The sequence below is a fragment of the Salminus brasiliensis genome, chromosome 1 (genome assembly GCF_030463535.1).
Source record: "Salminus brasiliensis chromosome 1, fSalBra1.hap2, whole genome shotgun sequence".
Lineage (NCBI taxonomy): Eukaryota > Metazoa > Chordata > Actinopteri > Characiformes > Bryconidae > Salminus > Salminus brasiliensis.
Window position 1 is genome coordinate 39687988 of NC_132878.1, and position 19605 is coordinate 39707592.

At 39.8% G+C, this 19605-nt stretch overlaps 1 protein-coding gene across 1 annotated transcript in view; it reads left to right on the forward strand.

Annotated features, from left to right (window-relative positions):
• Nucleotides 1-19605, forward strand: part of arhgap39 (Rho GTPase activating protein 39) — a 52787-nt gene that overhangs the window by 23906 nt on the left and 9276 nt on the right. Inside the window, exons 2-10 of the mRNA XM_072679286.1 lie at nt 579-965; nt 5525-6034; nt 6585-7257; nt 11490-11654; nt 13151-13550; nt 14123-14196; nt 14884-15083; nt 16027-16118; nt 18454-18623. Of these exons, the coding sequence (XP_072535387.1) occupies nt 579-965; nt 5525-6034; nt 6585-7257; nt 11490-11654; nt 13151-13550; nt 14123-14196; nt 14884-15083; nt 16027-16118; nt 18454-18623 (2671 nt within the window). The remainder of the gene's footprint in view (nt 1-578; nt 966-5524; nt 6035-6584; nt 7258-11489; nt 11655-13150; nt 13551-14122; nt 14197-14883; nt 15084-16026; nt 16119-18453; nt 18624-19605) is intronic.

Here is a 19605-nt window from a genome sequence, read left to right on the forward strand (position 1 = left end):
TTACACTGTGTCAACATTTCATGATGCACGGACCAATAGAAATGTTCAAGTAGACTGGGAATTAAATCCATTGACGTCCATTGAAAGTTAAGAAGGTTTTTCCTTCTCCTGTAAAGCTGCAAGGCTTTTTGTGTGACAGCAAGGATACACTGTTTAAAACAATGTTGAAACTATCTATTTACACTGTGTGTCCAAATGTTTCTGGACACCTCTTCTAATTAATGCAGCAATCAACTACCTGAAGTTTCATTGCATTGAGCTGTGGAGCAGTGGAACTGTGTTCTCTAGAAATGATGAAAGGGACTCCATCCAATATTTCTGGGATAAGTTGGGGATGAGGTGGGTGGTGATCATCCAACATCCTGACCACAGTAATGTTCTTGTCACAATTCCTTACAGCAGTGCTACTCCTAAATCTAGTAGAAAGCCTTCCCTGGACAGAGTCATTTCCCTCAATTTTAATTACCCCTGATATCAGAAGAAACAATGAATGAGCAGGTGTCCCAATACTTTTGTCCATACAGTGTAACTTTCTGTCTGCCTGTCTAAATCTGTATCTGTATTTTGGTTATGTTCAGGTTGGAGTGGGTGGAGATCATCGAGCCTCGCACGCGGGAGCGGATGTACGCCAACCTGCTGACAGGGGAGTGTGTATGGGACGCTCCAGCGGGCGTGCGGATCAAGCGCAGTGGCGAGGACCAGTGGTGGGAGCTGTTTGACTCCAACACCTCGCGCTTCTATTACTACAATGCCTCCACCCAGCGCACCGTGTGGCACCGCCCCCACGGCTGTGACATCATCCCCCTCGCCAAACTCCAGACCCTCAAGCAGAACACAGATTCGCCGCCACCCAACACCGCGACGATCAGTGCCTCGGCCGACAGCAGCCCGGCCCGGAGTGCTGTCAGCACCACGTCGTCACAAGAGCAGGAGGACAAAACCGCACCCAGGGAGGAAGGAGAGAGGTGAGGGTGAGAGAGAGAGCGAGAAGTGTGAAGTAACTGAAGTGTTTCAGAATCATATGAGACATAATTAAAGACATACACACTACATTCCAATAATTTCACTTATTGCAATTCAGAAATGCCTTGCAGTACATTTAAAAAGCATGTTTGTTTACTTGCACATACAAAAACTGTAAGCCTCCTCCACATGTTGTTAGAGGGCTTATTTGCATACTGCAACCTAGAATTGTATTAGACCTACAATCTTCAGTTTGGTATGCATGTTAATATAGTGTCATTAATATGATATGGTGTGCAGAGCTAACACACACATAGTACACATTAACATTCTGTTCAGAATCTTTTGACAAATTGCAGGCTGAATCAGTGCCCTGTACCTCCACTGGAATTATAACACTTTTCACTTTTATATAGCGTATATATAGCATATTAGCATGTGCTAGCCTAAATATATATTTTATCTGGATTTAAAAAACACCTATTGAATATTATCTGTATCACTATTCCAGAAATACATTACCATGAACTTTATACAAAACCCATTTCCAAACAAATTTTTTAAAAATTGTAAAATGTGCTAATTTAACTGACAGAAGAAAATAAAAGCTTTTGAATGTTTTAACTGATCAAATTTATTATAGTTTATAAAAAAGGGTTTAGATTTAATACCTGCAACACATTAAAGGTTGAGACAGAGGCTTGTTTAACACTGTGTTGCATCACCCTTCCTATTAATTACACGGTTTTAATCGTTTGGGAGCTGAGGATTCAAATTGTTGCCGTTTTGCAAGTAGTATTTTTGCCAATTCTTGCTTAATACAAGACTGCAGCTGCTCATCAGTCAATGGTGGCTGTTGTCTAATTCTCCTCTTCATGATGCGCCATACTTTTTCAACAGACGACAGGTCTGGATTCCAGACAGGCCAGTCAAGCACACACACTCATGTGTGTCTATAAAGCCACGCTGCAGTAGCAGGTGCAGAATGAGGCCTGGCATTGTCTTTCTAAAATAATCATGGACGTCCTGGGAAATGATGTCGCCTTGGCAGCATATGTCTCTCTAAAATCTATACGGCTCTGTGACAGTGGTACCCTTGTACATTTGCAAGTCACCCAGGCACTCATACCATTACAGAAGTTGGCTTTTGCACCTTTCACTGATGCTTTTCATCTTTGAAGAACTCGATATCCCTTTTTCCCAAAAACAAGCTGAAATGTGGATTCATCTGACCACAGGATATGTTTCACCATTTATTTAATCCAGCCGAGTTGAGCTTTGGCCTAGAAAACTTGGCAGTGTTTCCACATAGAATTGACATTTGGCTTTCTCCTTGTGTTAAAGAGCGTCAGGTTGCATTTCTTGATGCAGCGGCGGACTGCGTTAAGTGACAAAGGTTTTCAGAAAAACTCCCTTGCCCATGTGACTAAATTTATATATCACAGCAACATGACAGTTTCTTAAGCAGTGCTGCCTAAAGGCTCAAAGGTCATGCACATTCATCAGTGGTTTCCGACCTTGCTCTACTTGGACTGAGATTTCTCTGGATTCCCTGAATCTTTTCACAATATGCCTAAATTCTTCTTTGCAACTCTCTCACAATGCTCAGCGAGCCACGGCCCATCTTTGCATGCAGACTGAGCCCCTGATGGATCCTCATTTTATACCCACTTATTATATTCTTACCTCTTACCAATTCACCTGCCCATTGTGGAAATTTTGCAGGCATCAAAAGTTGTTTCTTGGTACTTCTGTCAGTTAACAAATCAGAGATTTTCACTTTCATTGTATTTTACAAAATTGTTAGTCCCGTTTTTTCCAGAAATGGGGTTTGTATATCATATCGATGTTTTGTTAAATTATTAGGAATTCCTATTAGTTGTTTAAGCTTGCATCCGAACCCGGGGCAGATTTCAATATACTCTAGTCATTGTCCCAAAACCCTCTGGACAAACGTAAGTCACACCACATGCAATATTTATGTTCTATTTGTCTTCAGCACAGACATTCTGTTATCAGTAGGAATATAACTTTCTTGAGGAACTTTTGGAGCTTGGAACTGTGGAAGAACCTCTTAAGGTGCTTTGAGGAACCCTTTTCCCTTTAAAAACCTTTTCTTGAAGGTTCCTCAAAGCACCTTAAGAGGTTCCTCCACTGTTTTCAATTATAGAGCTTCCAAATTTCATCAAGGAATCATCACTGAATATGGTCCTAATGAGCTTACCCAAAGTGCTTTAAAGATCAGTATAAAGAGGAGCTGCAAAAGTGGCGTTCAAACTGGTCAAAGATTAACAGCAACTGATAGCCCTTCTCCAAACAACATTAGGTAAAATATATATTTGTTCAGACATATTCACATTGACATAAAGGAAAAGCGTCTATTTACAACATGTAGTCTGCAATAGATTTAAAATTCAAACAGCTTAAACACTTAAAGAGTTTCACCCCATGGGAGAAAGTATGGGAGACAGAAGGAGGCTGTTGATTGTGTGTGTGACAGAAGAGAGAGAGAGCAAGAGAAAGAATGTGTAAATTGATTTGAAGGTCGGATATCCATGAATAATTTATGACCAGAGAGAAACAGTGTTCACTTTGTAGTGGGGGTTCTTTCTTGAGAAAAAGATGAGAGAGAGAGAAAGAGAGAGAGAGAGAGAGAGAGAGAGAGAGAGAGATGAGCTCCTCAAAAGAGTTTTAATCCAACTTCTAAATAAAACACACATACACACACACACACATTCTTTCTTACTCTGACACAATCTTGGCCATGTCAGCAGGTCTGGTCTTGGGGAATTTTCAGCCTGCCAAACTGGCCGAATGCTGAATTGATTTCACACCACTGTCACTCTTCTTCTCTTTAATGCCAAAAGGAAAAGGACTCTACTATATATTTTAGGCTTAATAGGCTTCTTAGATTTATATAGATAGTGTGCCTTGAAAGGTTTTCTAAGTGACAGCTTATGATAACGGGTTTTCCAGCTGTCTGTTTCAATATTAACTGAGCATAACCTTTGATAAGAGCAACACTAAATTAAACTCTGTCAGATAACACTAACATGAAAACCCCTGGGGCAGTTTCTCAGACCCAGATTAAGCCTAAGGAATTTTAATAAAAAAAAAATTTTTATAGTGAATATATTTATGTATGTTAGGCCAAATGCTTGTTTCACTTCCACTTGTCAACAAATGCATGTGTACAGCTGTCCATGAGGGGGAGCTGAAAGCATGGTTTGCATTTACTTGTATTTAATTTCAGTCAAACTAGTTGCATCGCTTAACTTGCAACTACGATGAGCTTGTTTTTTTCAGCATTACCAATCAGTGAGCATCCCCACACTCTTTTAAATAAAAGTCTCTTTTAAATGCATGTGTGGGAATAGGCTCATTTGGCCATGTACTAGATAGACACACAACAGAAATCATTGTATTTCACATATCAGACACGTCGTCATTTTCAAAATACTGTCCTCATACCGTCGTTTTAGCAGCATGTTGTACATAAAAATATAAAATAAAATATTGCACCTGTTTAGCCAGAGAAAAGCCAACTCAGCATCATTTTTAATCCTTTCAGGTCACAGGGCTCCAGTTCTAATTCTAATTGTAAGTTTCTTTAATTTGACCACCAGTGAATGAGCAGACAAAGACAGAGATGTATTAGCAGCAGGTAACCAGCCAAAGGCCACTTTCAGAGTTTTTAAAAACAAAAAAATAGAAAAACTCAAAACCCACCAGACCACTTTTTTTTCAGAATATTTTCCAATGAATAAATTAGTCAGGCCAGCATACTGTTATCACATATTAGGATATTATGTCCCCTCTTCGATACTACTGCTTTTAATAAAAAAATATATGTTAAGGACTGCCGCTTTAATAAACTCAAGGTTCTTGAATATCGCTACTCTATGTGCAGAGAATGTCTTACAGGCCCTCACTATCAGTATTCTTTTTGTTATCTTCTGGCCCTGTCCCATCAACATTATTCATCACATTATTTGCTGTGTGACTGCAGTAATGTAGGAGGCCCAAAGTCTATGTCACAAACACACATAATGCAGCATAGTGTATTAAGTAGTAGAAAAGTAGGGTAATTACATTTAATTTGCCAGTATCTATCCACCCTGAGACTCAACTGAACTCCCTAAATGATTATGTAGGTATAAATTATTGTGACTACATTGTTATGTGACACAGATTGAGTGCATTCTTGTGTTTAAGTGTGTCAGAGATAAGTGGAACAGTGCACTTTTATTGTAAATGCAATGTCACTAGTTCAGGTTACTGGGAATTCTCTTAACCCTCATAATTACCCACTCCAACATTACCTGACAAAGCTGATTTCCTGGTATTCTCAACATTAACAAGACATAAACAAGAATGGAAGCAATTGATTTGGTGTAGTTTTACACTGCTTTTGCAAAATGATGTGAGGCACCCAGACAATAACATGTATTGCACTTTCTGTTCTCTATCAGTAGCACTAAAACCAAAGATAAATATTGTTGTGACACCAATACGGCTATCCTGAATCCTGATAACATCTGTGTGTCCTCTTGTTTGTCAGATTCAGGTGGGGAACTGGCAGCAAGGACAGAATGCTGATTAAAGTATCAGACAGGGAGCCCAGTTTTCTGTCACAGGGAAATGGTTATTCCGGCTCCTCCCCTCGCTCCAGACGCTCATCTAGCAACGCACCCTCCGACCCAGAACTCACTCCACATTCTCTACCTGACCGCCGTCAAACACAGTCCCCCTTCTTGAAAAGGGCAGAGCTTGGTGGCACTCAGCGACGCTGCTCCGGCGACTCACAGCCTCCTTCCCCACGCTACGCTTACGAACCTCCGCTCTATGAGGAACCTCCTTCGGAGTACCAGTCTCCGCCTATTTATGAGGAGCCACCCACTGATATGCATTGTGACCCCAGCTTCTATGGTTCTGACAGGTCGCCAGCACGTAAGCCTGGCCTTTACCACTCACCGAAACAGAGCCCATCCCCTTATAGTCAGCTGGTGTTGACCAGACAGAGAGGCTCCACCCCTGAGAAGACGTCCAGTCAGGGAGACCGTGATTACAGGTGAGGTTGCTTATATGCAGCACATGTGCTCCGAAGTGGTGGAACTCACTCCCACAAGACATAAGACATTGTACCTCAAGGGTCAAGGTTATTTGACTTTTTTTTTTATATATTTGATTTATATTTGATTTGATTTTATGTATTATGGGAGCCTAATGCCAGGTAAAACTGTAACAAGGATATCTAAAAAAGGTGCTTGTGGTTACTTTCTAATATTCCCATATTCCCATTTCGGCAGCAGCTTTTGACAGGAGCCAGAGAGATATTCCTTAGGATTAAAAGTACCTTTTACACCATAAATGCATTTTCATTACTGAGTTCACAGAAGTCAGACATTTTGTAAACTCACAGTAAGAGCTGACTTAATTTACCAGCCTTTATTGACTTCTTTATTACTTGCCCCTCCATCTGTTACAATTAACCTTGTCTATGGGGTACGTTTTTGGCTGAATTGTTCACGAACAGTGGTTCCTCTAGGGCCTCTAAACTTATTTTGCTGTTTTTCATGTATGCCTTTTGATTATTATTATTGTCATTATTATTATTTCAGTTCAAGTGGACGTGACTATAGTTCTGCAGGGCGGGACTATAGTTCTGGTGGACGAGACTACAGCTCCGGTGGAAGAGACTACAGCTCTGGTGGGCGGGATTATAATTCCAGTGGTCGGGAATACAGCGCAGCAGGACGGGAATATGTAAAGCAGCTGGTTTATGTTGAACAAACAGGCTCCTCCCCTAGGTTCCGGACAACAGAGCGACTTTTAAGCTACGGCACTGGGCCTGGAGTTATGTCTGCTGGAATGTCTTACGGCGGCTCCTTTACGCTACAGCACATCCATGACGGCGGTGGTGGCAATCGAAAGCGCAAAAATCGCAAGCCATCATTGCCCGGTGGGGAGGGTGAAGGCATGGGAGCTGGTGTTGGAGCGATGCTCACTCAAGCACGACTGGCCTGGGAGGCCCAGCAGCTAATACAGCAGCGTGGGGGTGTGGCCTCAGGGGGCGGGGCTAAGGACGGCTACGAAAGTGACGGGGCAACGCCCCTGCCACTGCCAGGGCCAGTGGTACGGGCATTCAGCGAGGATGAAGCCCTGGCCCAGCAGGACAGCCACTGGAAACGTGCTACATTGGATAGACTTGCATTTCCTCAGACGCTCCTAGAGAAGAGCTTGTCTGTTCAAACCAACCTGGCATCACCAGAACCTTACCTGCACCCCTCACAGGTATTTAACACTTGTGCACTTGCAGAAAAAAATGACACACACCTGTAATACTGGCTATTTGGTTCTCACAAAGAAAAAGTACACACATGTATTTGACCTTTTCATTTGAAAATATTTAGCTGTCTGGACATTATATAGTGCTTGTTGACTCCTATTTGTGGCACGTAGGTGCTGCCAGTTTGTTAGATACACACCTACACTCATTGTCCACTTCGCCAGTGTATATACCATACACTTTGATGTTGCACTTCAAAGTAGATCAGTATCAGCATCACTGATACAACCTCAAGCATAAATCTACACAGTGTGTCAGAAAAGTGCATCATTTCAGATAAAATGACCAGTAAGTCTGAAAGTGAAAAGTAACATTGTTGGTCATTTCCAGTAATGAATGTACAGAAAGGGGCTTGTGAATTATAATCAGTAACTATTTACCATGGCTGTACAATTGTTACCATAACATATTTAAAATATGAAAAATATAAAATAACTTTCTTTTAGATTAAGTCAATATTGTTGATCCAGCATAATATTAGCCTAATTTAAAGTCAGTTCTTATGAACTATTTAGGACCAGCTTGCCAGATGCAAATGGTTTAATTTAGTGATGGCAGAAACCAGTAAGAAAGTCCAAAACTTTTGAATTCTTCTTGAACTCTTTCACACATTTTGTGTCAACACATTATTTTGTCTTCTTTCTGCTATGTAAGTTAGAGCCAACAACAGTTACAGCAATTACCATACTATAGATTACAATAGCAACCAAGGGTAGAAAACACAATCATGGCAACTTAATCAAATACACTCTATACGTAAAAATATGGAGCAATAGAGCCAATGGGAAAGATGTGCGCTATACTCAACAAAGTTGAACTGCCAAAACAAACATTTATCTAGTTAAACTGTCATGATCATTTATTGACATAGCCCACATTTTAAGCAACACCAGCAAGAGAGTATTAAAAAATTCAAATCAACAAAAGTTTTATCATTTATTTATGTATTTATTTATTTGTAGTGGGACACTTCAAAGCTGGCCAAATAATGTGTCCCCAGTGGGAGCAGGCTAAATTTCATTATGTTGATTCAACTGTAAGATCCCATTTATCATCAAATAATTCCCCCTAACTCATAATAGTGGGGTAGTCTGAGATATATTCCATTTGATAAACAATGTACCTCACAATACCATGCCTCCCACTTCTTTATGTTGATTTTGACTTTATTTTGACATTATTCAACACTAATACTTTAAATTAATTTAGGAATGGATGATTTCAGTCATCTACTTAGTTTATTTACACAATTTTTGTGTGTAAATACAAGGTAGGTAACAACATGTTGACACTGTGTGTATTATTGTGTATTTTCTCTATAAGAAACTGTAGATCCTAGTCATCTCTTGCACCTTGTGATACATATGAGCTATACCACCCTGTCACATAAAACTGATGACTGTTGTCTTGTTTCCTAGTTGTCCACTATGTAGTTTTTTTTGCCTGGTGTACTCAGCATGATTGTCCAGCTTTGAACTCAAGCCCTATTTAAGTCTCTAGCCTGCCAAGAATTGCAAGTGAAGTACTACTTAAATGCTAGTCATTGGAATTAATTGGAATGACTCTTCATGTTAAAAAGCTATTACATCACTTGTGGTATTGGCCAGGCTAGCTGTATTATATTAGCACTATGCTAGCCCTTGCTTCTATCTCTGAATGTGGCCCTTCATTAAACTTATCAGTACCTATAGTCTGCTAGCCTAGCAGAAAATGAGGAAGCACACACACACACACACAATACACACCCCTGCAGAGCAGCCTTTGAGTTAAGAGAGGTGTGGATAATCATATAAAGCTCATTAAAAGGCACTGGGTCTACTGCCAAACATTCATTAGTGTCCTTTCATTTTAAAACCTCTCCAGATCCCCCTCTCTCTATCTCTGGCTTTTTCCCTTGCGGGCATGCATTTGCTGAATTTGATGTTAGGTTGCTGCAGTACCAAGCACTTTAACTTTAAAAAGTGGACAGTTACAGTGAACAGATGTGAAAACGCAGTTCATCCAGTGGAGGTTTTCACATACACTTTCAGATTGTATGTTTCCATTTGTGGGAAATGATGAGGGTCATTTGCTGGTAACACACTGCACCACACATCATACACACATCAACACAAACTGAGAGACACGCCCTGCTGTTAGAGTATAAATATTTTAGCATCTGCAGATTATTTTAAGAGTCTTTACTGAGAAGGGCTTATGTAAGAATTGATGCCTGCTTCTCAAACATTCAGATTTGTTTTCCTCTCAAAAAACATGTACACACATTCGACATGGTAATGCATGCACTGGCTGCAGTAGTATGTATACAGTCACACAATTCTAGACAATAGTGGCAATAAATATATTGTTGCTGGCAGCCTTTTATAGACACATATAGACACATATTTAACTTTATATTGTGTCAAAATTTCATGATGAACGGACCAATGAAAATCTTCTTTACATTGACTTTCGTTTAAAGTTATGGTTAGGTTATTTCCTTCTCCTGTAAAGTTGCTACAGAGGGATACAAGGTTTTCAAATGACAGCGACGATAAACATTTCTACATCACTATTTCCAGACATTTCCAGTGTGTGTGTGTGTGTGTTTCTGTGTTGGTCAGCCCATGCAACTATGCAGGCTTTCTACCAGAACAGATACTATTTATCAGCACTGAGGTGCCAGAGGATAAGAGAGTGATTGAGAAGGAGATGAGAAATGAGGGTTGTATCCCTACTTGTCCAAGCGTAATTATTAAGCAGAGAAATCCACAGAGGAGCTCTGGAGATGGAGTAAAAGTGCTGCTGGAGCACTGCTCGAGGAATGATCAGAATCATAATAGTTTGTATTCACGTATTACAAATCACATGTCAAAAATGTGTCTCCATGGATCTGGTCCATATAGCAAGGATTCAGTTGGGGTGGTATAGTTGCCATTCAGTGATGTATTAGGTGATGTATCAGAACAGAGACTAGATGAAGGGAGAATATGCACAGATGCACATGTATCATCAACATCAAACAGTACATTTTTATTCATTTATTTATTCATTTCTTTTATATTACGCAGTTTGAAAATGTCAGCCTTTGTATTGTGTGGACATTTCACGACAAAAAGATTCAAATGTCTCTTTATATTCATGTAAATTAAGGTTAAGCCGTTTCTTCTTTTCTACAAATCTGCTATTTTGGAGGCATAAAGTTTTGTTATAATAGCAACAATATATTGTGGAATAATATATAGTAGTTACCAAATACAGTAAACAAAAGTGGAACATTTAGATATAAAATGTGCCTTCTATACTGCAGGAGTGCAATGCGATGGATGCTAAGTAATTATGTATACAACATCACTCAGGATTAAAAGATTAGAAGCTTTCGTGGTGATTTGCGTAAGGCTGTGGGAGTGCGATTTTGAACATTTTATATGTATTTTTGATATGTTAGATTGGCAGGTTGTTGTTTCGATGAGGTGAGAGAGACCGGAGAGGCGCTGAGGGTATGACTCATTTATTAAAAGCATGAATCAGGGAAGCCTTAGTGTATGAAGAAGTTGTCGCCAGCAGACATTTTTCTGGTTAGCACTTAGATCAGACTGTTCCTTCTTACTTCATATTAGTAAGAGTAGTTAGTAAAAAGGGATGGTAAAAAAGCTGTATATCCAACCTTGATTCGGTATGCTAAATTGCCCCTTGCTGTGTTCAATACCCTACAATGCACTACTGGCATCCTGTCCAATGAGTATTTCTGCCTTTGCACCCAATGATCCTGGGTAGGCTCTAGACCCTAACCAGGAGGAAGTAGATAAGATTTGCTTCATGCTGCTGTTTTATCATCCATTATAGGATACAGCTCATTGTTATATCTGCTACTATCAATATGTTGATGTGCCATGAGCTTTCACTGTGATAAAACCCACATAGCTACAATAATTATCCAGTTTTTCCTCTTCACTGATTCTTCCTCTACACATGGTTGTCAGTATTTTGAAATTCAGACCTCAGAGAATTTGAAGAGGGTGAATCATGGCTTCTAGCAGCTTATTTTGCCTCTCGGCCGCTGAGACAGAGACACTGTAACTCCCTGGATTTTTATAGTCATTTGCATGGAGTCATTTGCATGGATCTGCTTATACTGTTTATGACTGGATGCCTCTTCCCCTGTCTCTCTCTCGATTGCTCTCTATCTCTTTCTCAGTCAGAAGATCTTGGAGCATGCTCACAGTTTGAGGCGAGTCGGAATGCCCGGAACATGATGCCCAGTGCCAGCTGTGGCGTGTTCCCGGAATTCACTCTGCGAAAGCCCTCTTCCGAGACCGACATTGAAAACTGGGCATCCAAGCACTTCAACAAACACACACAGGTACTCACAAATAACTTGCCCTCCATCACATCTATGTAGCAACGTGACAGCGTGAAAAGTGAGGCTGGTTACAAAATGAAACAAACAAAAATTGCTTTGACACTACCAATGAAATGAAGTGTGAGAGTATAACGGGTATATTGTTTATTTTTTTATTCACACACAGTGGCATCTACTTGGACTCTACAATGGAAATGCCATAACAATTATTTTATTTGGTCCTTAAGTAAAGTCAGTGACTGTTCTGGCACTGGAAAGGTCTGCTTCATGGAGCTGTTCATAATTATTATTTCTAGGACTGGCTGGACAATTTAGGGCCTTAGTCAGACACCACAACTGTGGGTAACCTGTGGACTTGGAGAATATGCAAGAGCAGCATTGCTGGTCAACATAAGCTTGGGCAAGGTGATGAATATTGGAAGTTGATATGATTAGATGAAGACAAATGGACAAAACCACCCCTAAGCCTACAACAGAAGCATCAACCTCCAGAACAAAGAGGGTTCAGGGTCATAACATCTTAATAAGGTAGCTGTGGACAGGCAGCGTTTAATTTCTTCAAATCAAATGGAAAAGAGATTTCTACAAATAAACATACAGGCTTTTTTATACACCCTATTGTAGTGGACTATGTGTTCATCTGTTAAGTGACTATAGATCAAAATATCACCCACATAGACTACACTTAGCAGGCCAATGCCTCCCTTAATGTCCTTCTTCATGTACCTTTCGAGAATTGTGGGTCCATTCATTATTCCAAAGGTTATAACTAGATACTCATAGTGGCCCAAAGGAGCGATGAAAACTTCTTCTCATTGCCTTCCTGAATACAAATCAGTTTGTAGTGGCTGTGCGAGTCCAGTTTAGTGAAAACGAATGCACTGTGGACATTACAGGGCTAATACATTAGGCTTATTTTATCTTATCTTATTTAGGCTTTCTGTTTAGGTCCCAACAGAGATAACAGTTCAGTTGGAGAAATAGTGCCCAGGAGGAGGTTAATGGCACAAGCCTGTGTATGGTTTATCAGAAGCAGGGCTTAGGTGTCTTTCTTTGTTTAATACTTGTATTTCCCATACTTTGTATATTACAATACATAAGAGATAGTAATTTACAGGCAAACCTATTAATTTCACATGGACACATTGTAATTTCACCTAACAATTTCAAAAGACACCCAATACCAATAAAAAACTTTTTGGTTCTTGACTTGAGTGTAATGTAAACTTGACATTGGAGCTGCCAACAACATTTTGGCATTTTGACATGGAATATGGTTTCATTAATACTTATGTAGGTTTATGTTAGTTATCATGAGTTGTCATAATTTCTTGTGGGTTGTAATATAAATCAATGATGCCCTACAGTAAAATGTTACTGATTTAATCTGGATAGATTATAGACTATTAAAGACAGAATCAGTTACCTGTCAAAGATAAGGTTTTGTTCTTTGTGGAAATAATGATCTATTACACACCCATCTGTGCATTTTTCAGGGTCTATTCAGAAGGAAGGTGTCCATTGCAAATATGCTAGCCTGGAGCAGCGAGCCCATCAAAAAGCCCATGATTGTTACAACAGATCGCACGGTGAAACGCGAAGCCGTGGAGCTCTTCAAACTCATCCAAACCTATATGGGTGACCGCAGAGGGAAAAATGAGCCTCTTGCCGTGGCACTGGAGGTGGCTGTCAGGGGCTGGAGCAACCAGGGCCTGCGGGATGAACTCTACATTCAGCTATGCAGGCAGACCACTGAGAACTTCCGATATGACAGCCTGCAGAGGGGCTGGGAGCTGATGGCCATCTGCCTGGCTTTCTTTCCTCCAACACCTCGCTTTCACAATTACCTGGAAGGATACATCTATAGACACATGGACCCGCTCAATGATACCAAAGGTAGGGCCCACACACAAATATTACTACAGCCCAATCAACATGAAAAAAATGAAGGCATAACAGACACTTCTGGTTTTCCTCCAAGCCAAATACATGTCCAATGATTTTGCAGTGCAAAAGTTTTTTAATGGCTAAATGAAATATTAGTAATACTTCACATATACTATATGCACAAGTATTGGGACATCTGCTCGCCCTCACACCTGGCATTAGGCATGGTGCTAATAGATTCATGTTTATTTGCTTTAGAGATTTCTTTTCTATTGGCAGTACTTTCTCTACAGGGCCTAGACAAGCCATTGCATTTGCACATCTGTTCATTCAGCAATGGGTGCACCTTAAAGGAGCTGAATGCATTCATTAGAAGGGTTGTCCACAAACAGACTTATAGTGTATGTAAAAATGTCAAGTATCCAAGGAGTGGAACTTTGTTTAAAAATGACATGTTTAGATATCATATTCATTGTCTCTGCTTCATAAATGTGTACATGTAAGTAAAAATCCTGGGATTTTTAAAAAAGGTTTGTGCTGCTGTATTGCTGACATAATGGTTGGCGTTCATTTGTGTGTAGGAGTGGCTATCAGCAGCTATGCGAAGTACTGCTACCGCAAACTACAGAAAGCTGCACTGACTGGAGCTAAAAAGGTTGGTCCTTTTTTTCTTTTCTTTTTAGCTCAGACTGCCTAAAAGAGTTTTGGCTTTGTCTGTTCTGATTGGCCTCAGGGCAGAGGGAGGTCCTAGTTTTGTCTTGGTAATTAACATGATTTAATTAACATTCAGTTAAAGACTAGAATTTGCCTATTGCCCTGGAGATGTCGCCATGACAACAGGCAGATCATTTCACTAGTTTTCTTGTGATAACTACAGTCATGCTTGCTAGTGTTCACGGTCACATCATGTGTCAGCTTACGAGTATAATTGTCGATGATCAAATTTTAACACACATATGCGCAACATCATCTCCATCTTGCATTTGTGCTTCAAGCAGTCATTTGTGTCCACGTGCACAGTTAATACTGTTAATACAACACTTTTTTAGATTTTGATGTAGTAGCAGTAGTTATTTGTGTGTATTTTTGCATATTAAAATATAGTTTGTATTGAGTATTTGTGTGTTTATGTGTGTGTCTCTAAGGGTAAATGGCTTAATTGCTTCGGTTGCGTATGTGTGCCAGTTGCCTGTAGAGATAACAGTCTGTGAAAATGGTCTGAAATGCTCTGTGTGTTTGAGAGAGAGTGTGCCAGGCTCTCAGCAGGGAAATAAGCAAAACACTTTAACTCTCTCTCTGTCTCTCTCTCTCTCTCTCTCTCTCTCTCTTTCTGTCTTTCCAGGGCTTGAAAAAGCCTTGTCTCGAAGAGATAGCTTATGCTCGCAATGCCATCTTTAGCCCCTCTATGTTTGGCTCTTCGCTGGAGGAAGTGATGGCGATGCAGAAGGAGCGTTACCCTGATCATCAGTTGCCATGGGTACAGACCCGTCTTTCGGAGGAAGTGCTAGGTTTGAATGGAGACCAGACTGAGGGCATCTTTAGGTGAGATGTGCTCTCTTAAATAGTGACCTAAAAAGATTTTCTCATAACGTATTGCATTGTCTGCTAAATGTGGTGTTGCCGTTCTAGTAAGTACTACTACTACTACTACTACTACTAGCCAATCAAATAGCAGTTGGATAGAACTGATTGATTTCGGTGCTGATTAACTGGTATCTATGAGTGAGAAGTAGCATTTATGTCCATACTGTTTCACAGTTAAGCATGTACAGGATTTTGGACTGCATATGGATCTTTTGTATTTCACATTTTTTTATTGATCAGTTTTGTTATTTTGTTGGATACCAATTTTTACTATTTCAGGACTATATTATACAAATAGTGGGCATTAGCACATTAAAATGATGTAATAGCTAAATATCCACCAATCCATTGTTAGTTTAAATGTGTAAACAATAATGAATGATTGCTGATGTTGTACATTGTTCATAAATTACATTGTGATTACATTGTGAGGACATTGTAGAAGTGCAGAATAGTGCTTAATTAGCACAGTGCCAGTGACTCATGCTGCATTTGATTTGTACAAATTAAGAGCTTGGCCGTAGGGTGGAAATAATCTTGACAGTCTTAGCCATTATGAATTCTCTTATTATGTCTGGATTCAGCATATTCTCCCTGTTTGAGTGGAGGGACTTACATGCCTTGTAAAAGGAGGCACTTGGAGGGACCTTAACAATTCTGTGTTGAAGCATATTCTATTGTGAATACTACTATGCCTGAATTTGTGATTGAAACATATAGTTGTTTACTCTAAAGAACCAACATTGCAGCAGTAGCACTACTGTGCAAAGCTACTGAATGCTGTCAAATACTGCTGGGAAGTGGTCATGTATGCTGCCATTTATTTTCTAGGTTTTTTTTAAGAGGCATGAACTGTGTGTGTGTTTGGTTACATGTGTGATTGATTTAATATATCTTTCAGGGTGCCTGGAGATATAGATGAGGTAAATGCTCTGAAGTTGCAAGTGGACCAATGGAAGGTGCCAACTGGCTTGGAAGACCCACATATCCCAGGTATCTCCACTTTTGGGACTGATAAACATGCATACAGAGAGTGCTAGAACTGACACCATCATTTTTACCAGAAAGGATAAACAAGCAAGCGAAATGGTAGTTTGATTGATGCTGCTATCCACTACAAATGATTGGGAGATAAAAAAATCATATTCTATTATAATAGAATACTATAAATTATTTCTCACTTTTTACTGATTGACTTTATCAGGAATACCTGTGCATCTACTTATTCATGCATGTGTCTAATCTGCTAATTGTGTGGCAGCAGTCCAATACATAAAATCTTCAAAAAACATCAACCACCAGACCTTTAAGCATCAACTGTTTCTGTTGATATTCTGGGATTTTCAGCACAGCAGTTTCTAGAGTTTACTCAGAATGGTGTAAAGACTGGTTTCAGCTCACAGAAACACTTCAGATAACCACCCCGTACGATTGTGGTGAGCAGAAAAGCATCTCCAAGTGCACAACTTTCAAATCAGCTTTATAGACATCCGGGTGAAGCCTAAGACGACAGCCTAAGACGACAGTAGCAAGGAAAGACTCTCTCACACTGAGAGAAAGAAATCATCCCATGCTCCTCCGGTCCCCACCGGATAGCACAACAACAGAACAACAGGAATAACTGGACAGAAAGAGTGAGATAATGAAGAGCTATGGCTAACAGCAGTAACAGCTGGCCATGAGTTATGAGAATGAGAATGCGAATGAGGAAACATGCTCAGTGTTAATGTGAAAGTCCATGCAGGTTAAACAGTCACTTGCAGCAGGGTGTTGGAGAGCTGGGTCAGGCAATACCGGGACAGAGCATCACCACAACATGTCAAACCTTGAGGCTGATGAGGCTGCAGTGGACACAGGGTCATCAAAACTGGACAATCCCTTCATAGCTTTTTCATTTTTGAAGGACTGCTTCCAAAGCGAAAGCAAAAATCATCATCATCACTGTTTTCATGAACATGACAACGAGTTCAGTGTTCCTCAGTGACCTTCCCAGTCACTGGATCTGAATCCAATCGAACACGTTTGAGATGTTGGTAGAATAAGAGATCTGTGGAAGTGCTTTTCAAAAATTTGCAGGACCTGCAGGACTTGAAGCAAAATCTTAAAGGAATGTTTCCAACAGCTGTTTTAAAAGAAAAAAGGAGGCTGTGTCCAGTATAGGTGTAGTGTTCCTAATACTAACATATGTGGCTGTTTTGAGTCTAGAAGAGGAGATATTTTATTGTAATATTAATTTGCTGAAAATATATTGCACTCCTGTACATTTTTCGCATCGTTTGACTCAGAAACAAATTCAGACACAGTTGAGTGTAAATTAGATGTAAATATACTTTATTGTGTAACTAGCTGTGTTATTAAATGGCAAAATAAAAAAATATGAGAATTCTATACTTTTAAGGGTTAAAGTAACTGAAAATTATATTGTTCTGAACAACCACAGTTGTATCTTCCTCTCTGTATTTTCCAAAACACTGATCTCAACCTACTCATTGTATACACTGATCACACCAAACAAGCCTTTTCCCAATCTCTCCTCATCCCTCTCACCATCCAGTTCTCTCACACACACACACACACACACACACACACACACACACACAGACTCTTACACACCTTTAGCCTTGGGCATTTTGCAGTGCTCCATTTCTCACTGAATATAAATAGCCCAATCTCTCAATGCATTATGGGAGAAGAAACAAAACTCCCCCTCACAGTATAGTCCGCTATGAAGCAGGGTAAACCTTTTAAAGGATAAAAACCTGAAATTCATATTTCACGCTTCAGTCAGAAGTTTAGCAACAACAAAGTGGAAGTGCTACAGTTGAAATTTATGGGACAGGGAGGACAAGCCCATTATGTCCCTCTGAGAGTCATAGATATAGCTTTGAATACTAGAACGAACCACTGGGTATATTGATTTTGATACAATGAAGAGAACTACATGTGCTTTAACTTTTTATGTTCTCTTTATGTTAATTTAACTTTTATTTCAATTAATTTACGTTTTTTTTACATTAGAAATGAAACACAAAGGCAGATGGCATTACATTGTGCATGACAAATGATGTTTAAGTTTACAGATTTAAATTACAGCATACACAATGTGGTTAATATTACTGGTACACATTTAACATACCAGGCAAAAATAGAATTACAAGTTAGAGACATACACAGGTGCATTCAGCCCCACTAGTACATGCATTCTGTGATGTATTGAGTTTCAGTATTGATCAGTTGAGGTTTGAACCAGCTGTTCCTCACAGAACAGAGTGTCTTCCTCCATTTGTAATCTCTGCTCCTTTCTCTGCCTCTCTCTCTCTTTTGATAGCATCACTGTTGAAGCTGTGGTATAGGGAACTGGAGGAGCCAGTAATTCCCCATGAGTATTATGAAGAGTGCATCTCTAACTATGACAGTCCTGAAGCTGCTGTCAGCGTCATTCATAACCTTCCTCACATCAACAAACTGGTGCTCTGCTACCTCATCCGTTTCCTACAGGTTTGTCCATCTGTCTTTCTGTCTGTCTGTTTGTCTGCCTGTATTTTAATGTCTGTCTGCAATCGGGAACAGACAGTATTACAGTTAATAAAACTGAATAGCGCATAATACAACATGACCATTGCTTGCAATAAACTTATCAAGCCAGCAACTCGCTGACATCACCAAACTGATGCATTCAGCCTTTTACCATAGTTGTTGTTTGTTTGAGTGGAGAAGGGATTCCAATTTGTCTAGTCTTACGGAGTTGAAATGCATATTTAACTGGGTTTGGGTCTGGTGTTTGACTTGTTCAGTCTGGCCACTTGTGTAAGCAGTGTGTTTTGGATCATCTGATTAAATTGGATGGATTTCTCTGTAAGTTGTCAGGCAGAAGGATTCAGTATACTTCTGAATACATTCTGCTGCTACCATTATCAATAAAAAAATCAATAAGCTTGTTCCAGAAGCAGCTATGCCAGCCCAAAACATGACACTACATCCACCGTGCTTAACTGATGAGCTTATATGTTCTGGATCAAGAGCAGATCTCCACAGTTTCTCCACAGTTGTGCCTTTAAAACTTTGTATTTCTTTGCAAATTGCAGCCTTCAGATTCTTACTGCTGAGTAAGATGTGTCCTTTATGTTTCTGCTTTCTCTTTTTTTTTCCGAATGGTGGATCATAATGTTTTCACCCCTGTCTTGTTGAGGTTGTTGGTAATGTCACTAACTGTTGTTTTGGGGTTTTCCTACAGATCTCTACAGTTTTTCTGTGCCAACATGTTCAGTGTATGGATGTTAGTACACCAGTGGTTTCTTTCTTTTTCAGCACATTCCCACAAATGTTGTATTGGCTATGTCTAATGCATATACAATGTCTCAGATCAGTCTTTCCATCTTTTCTGAGCTTCAGAATCTCACACTGATTTACATGTTGGTTTATCCTTTTTAACAGAAGTAGGCTTCCATAGCTAGTCGCTATTTAAACAGTCAATCTAACA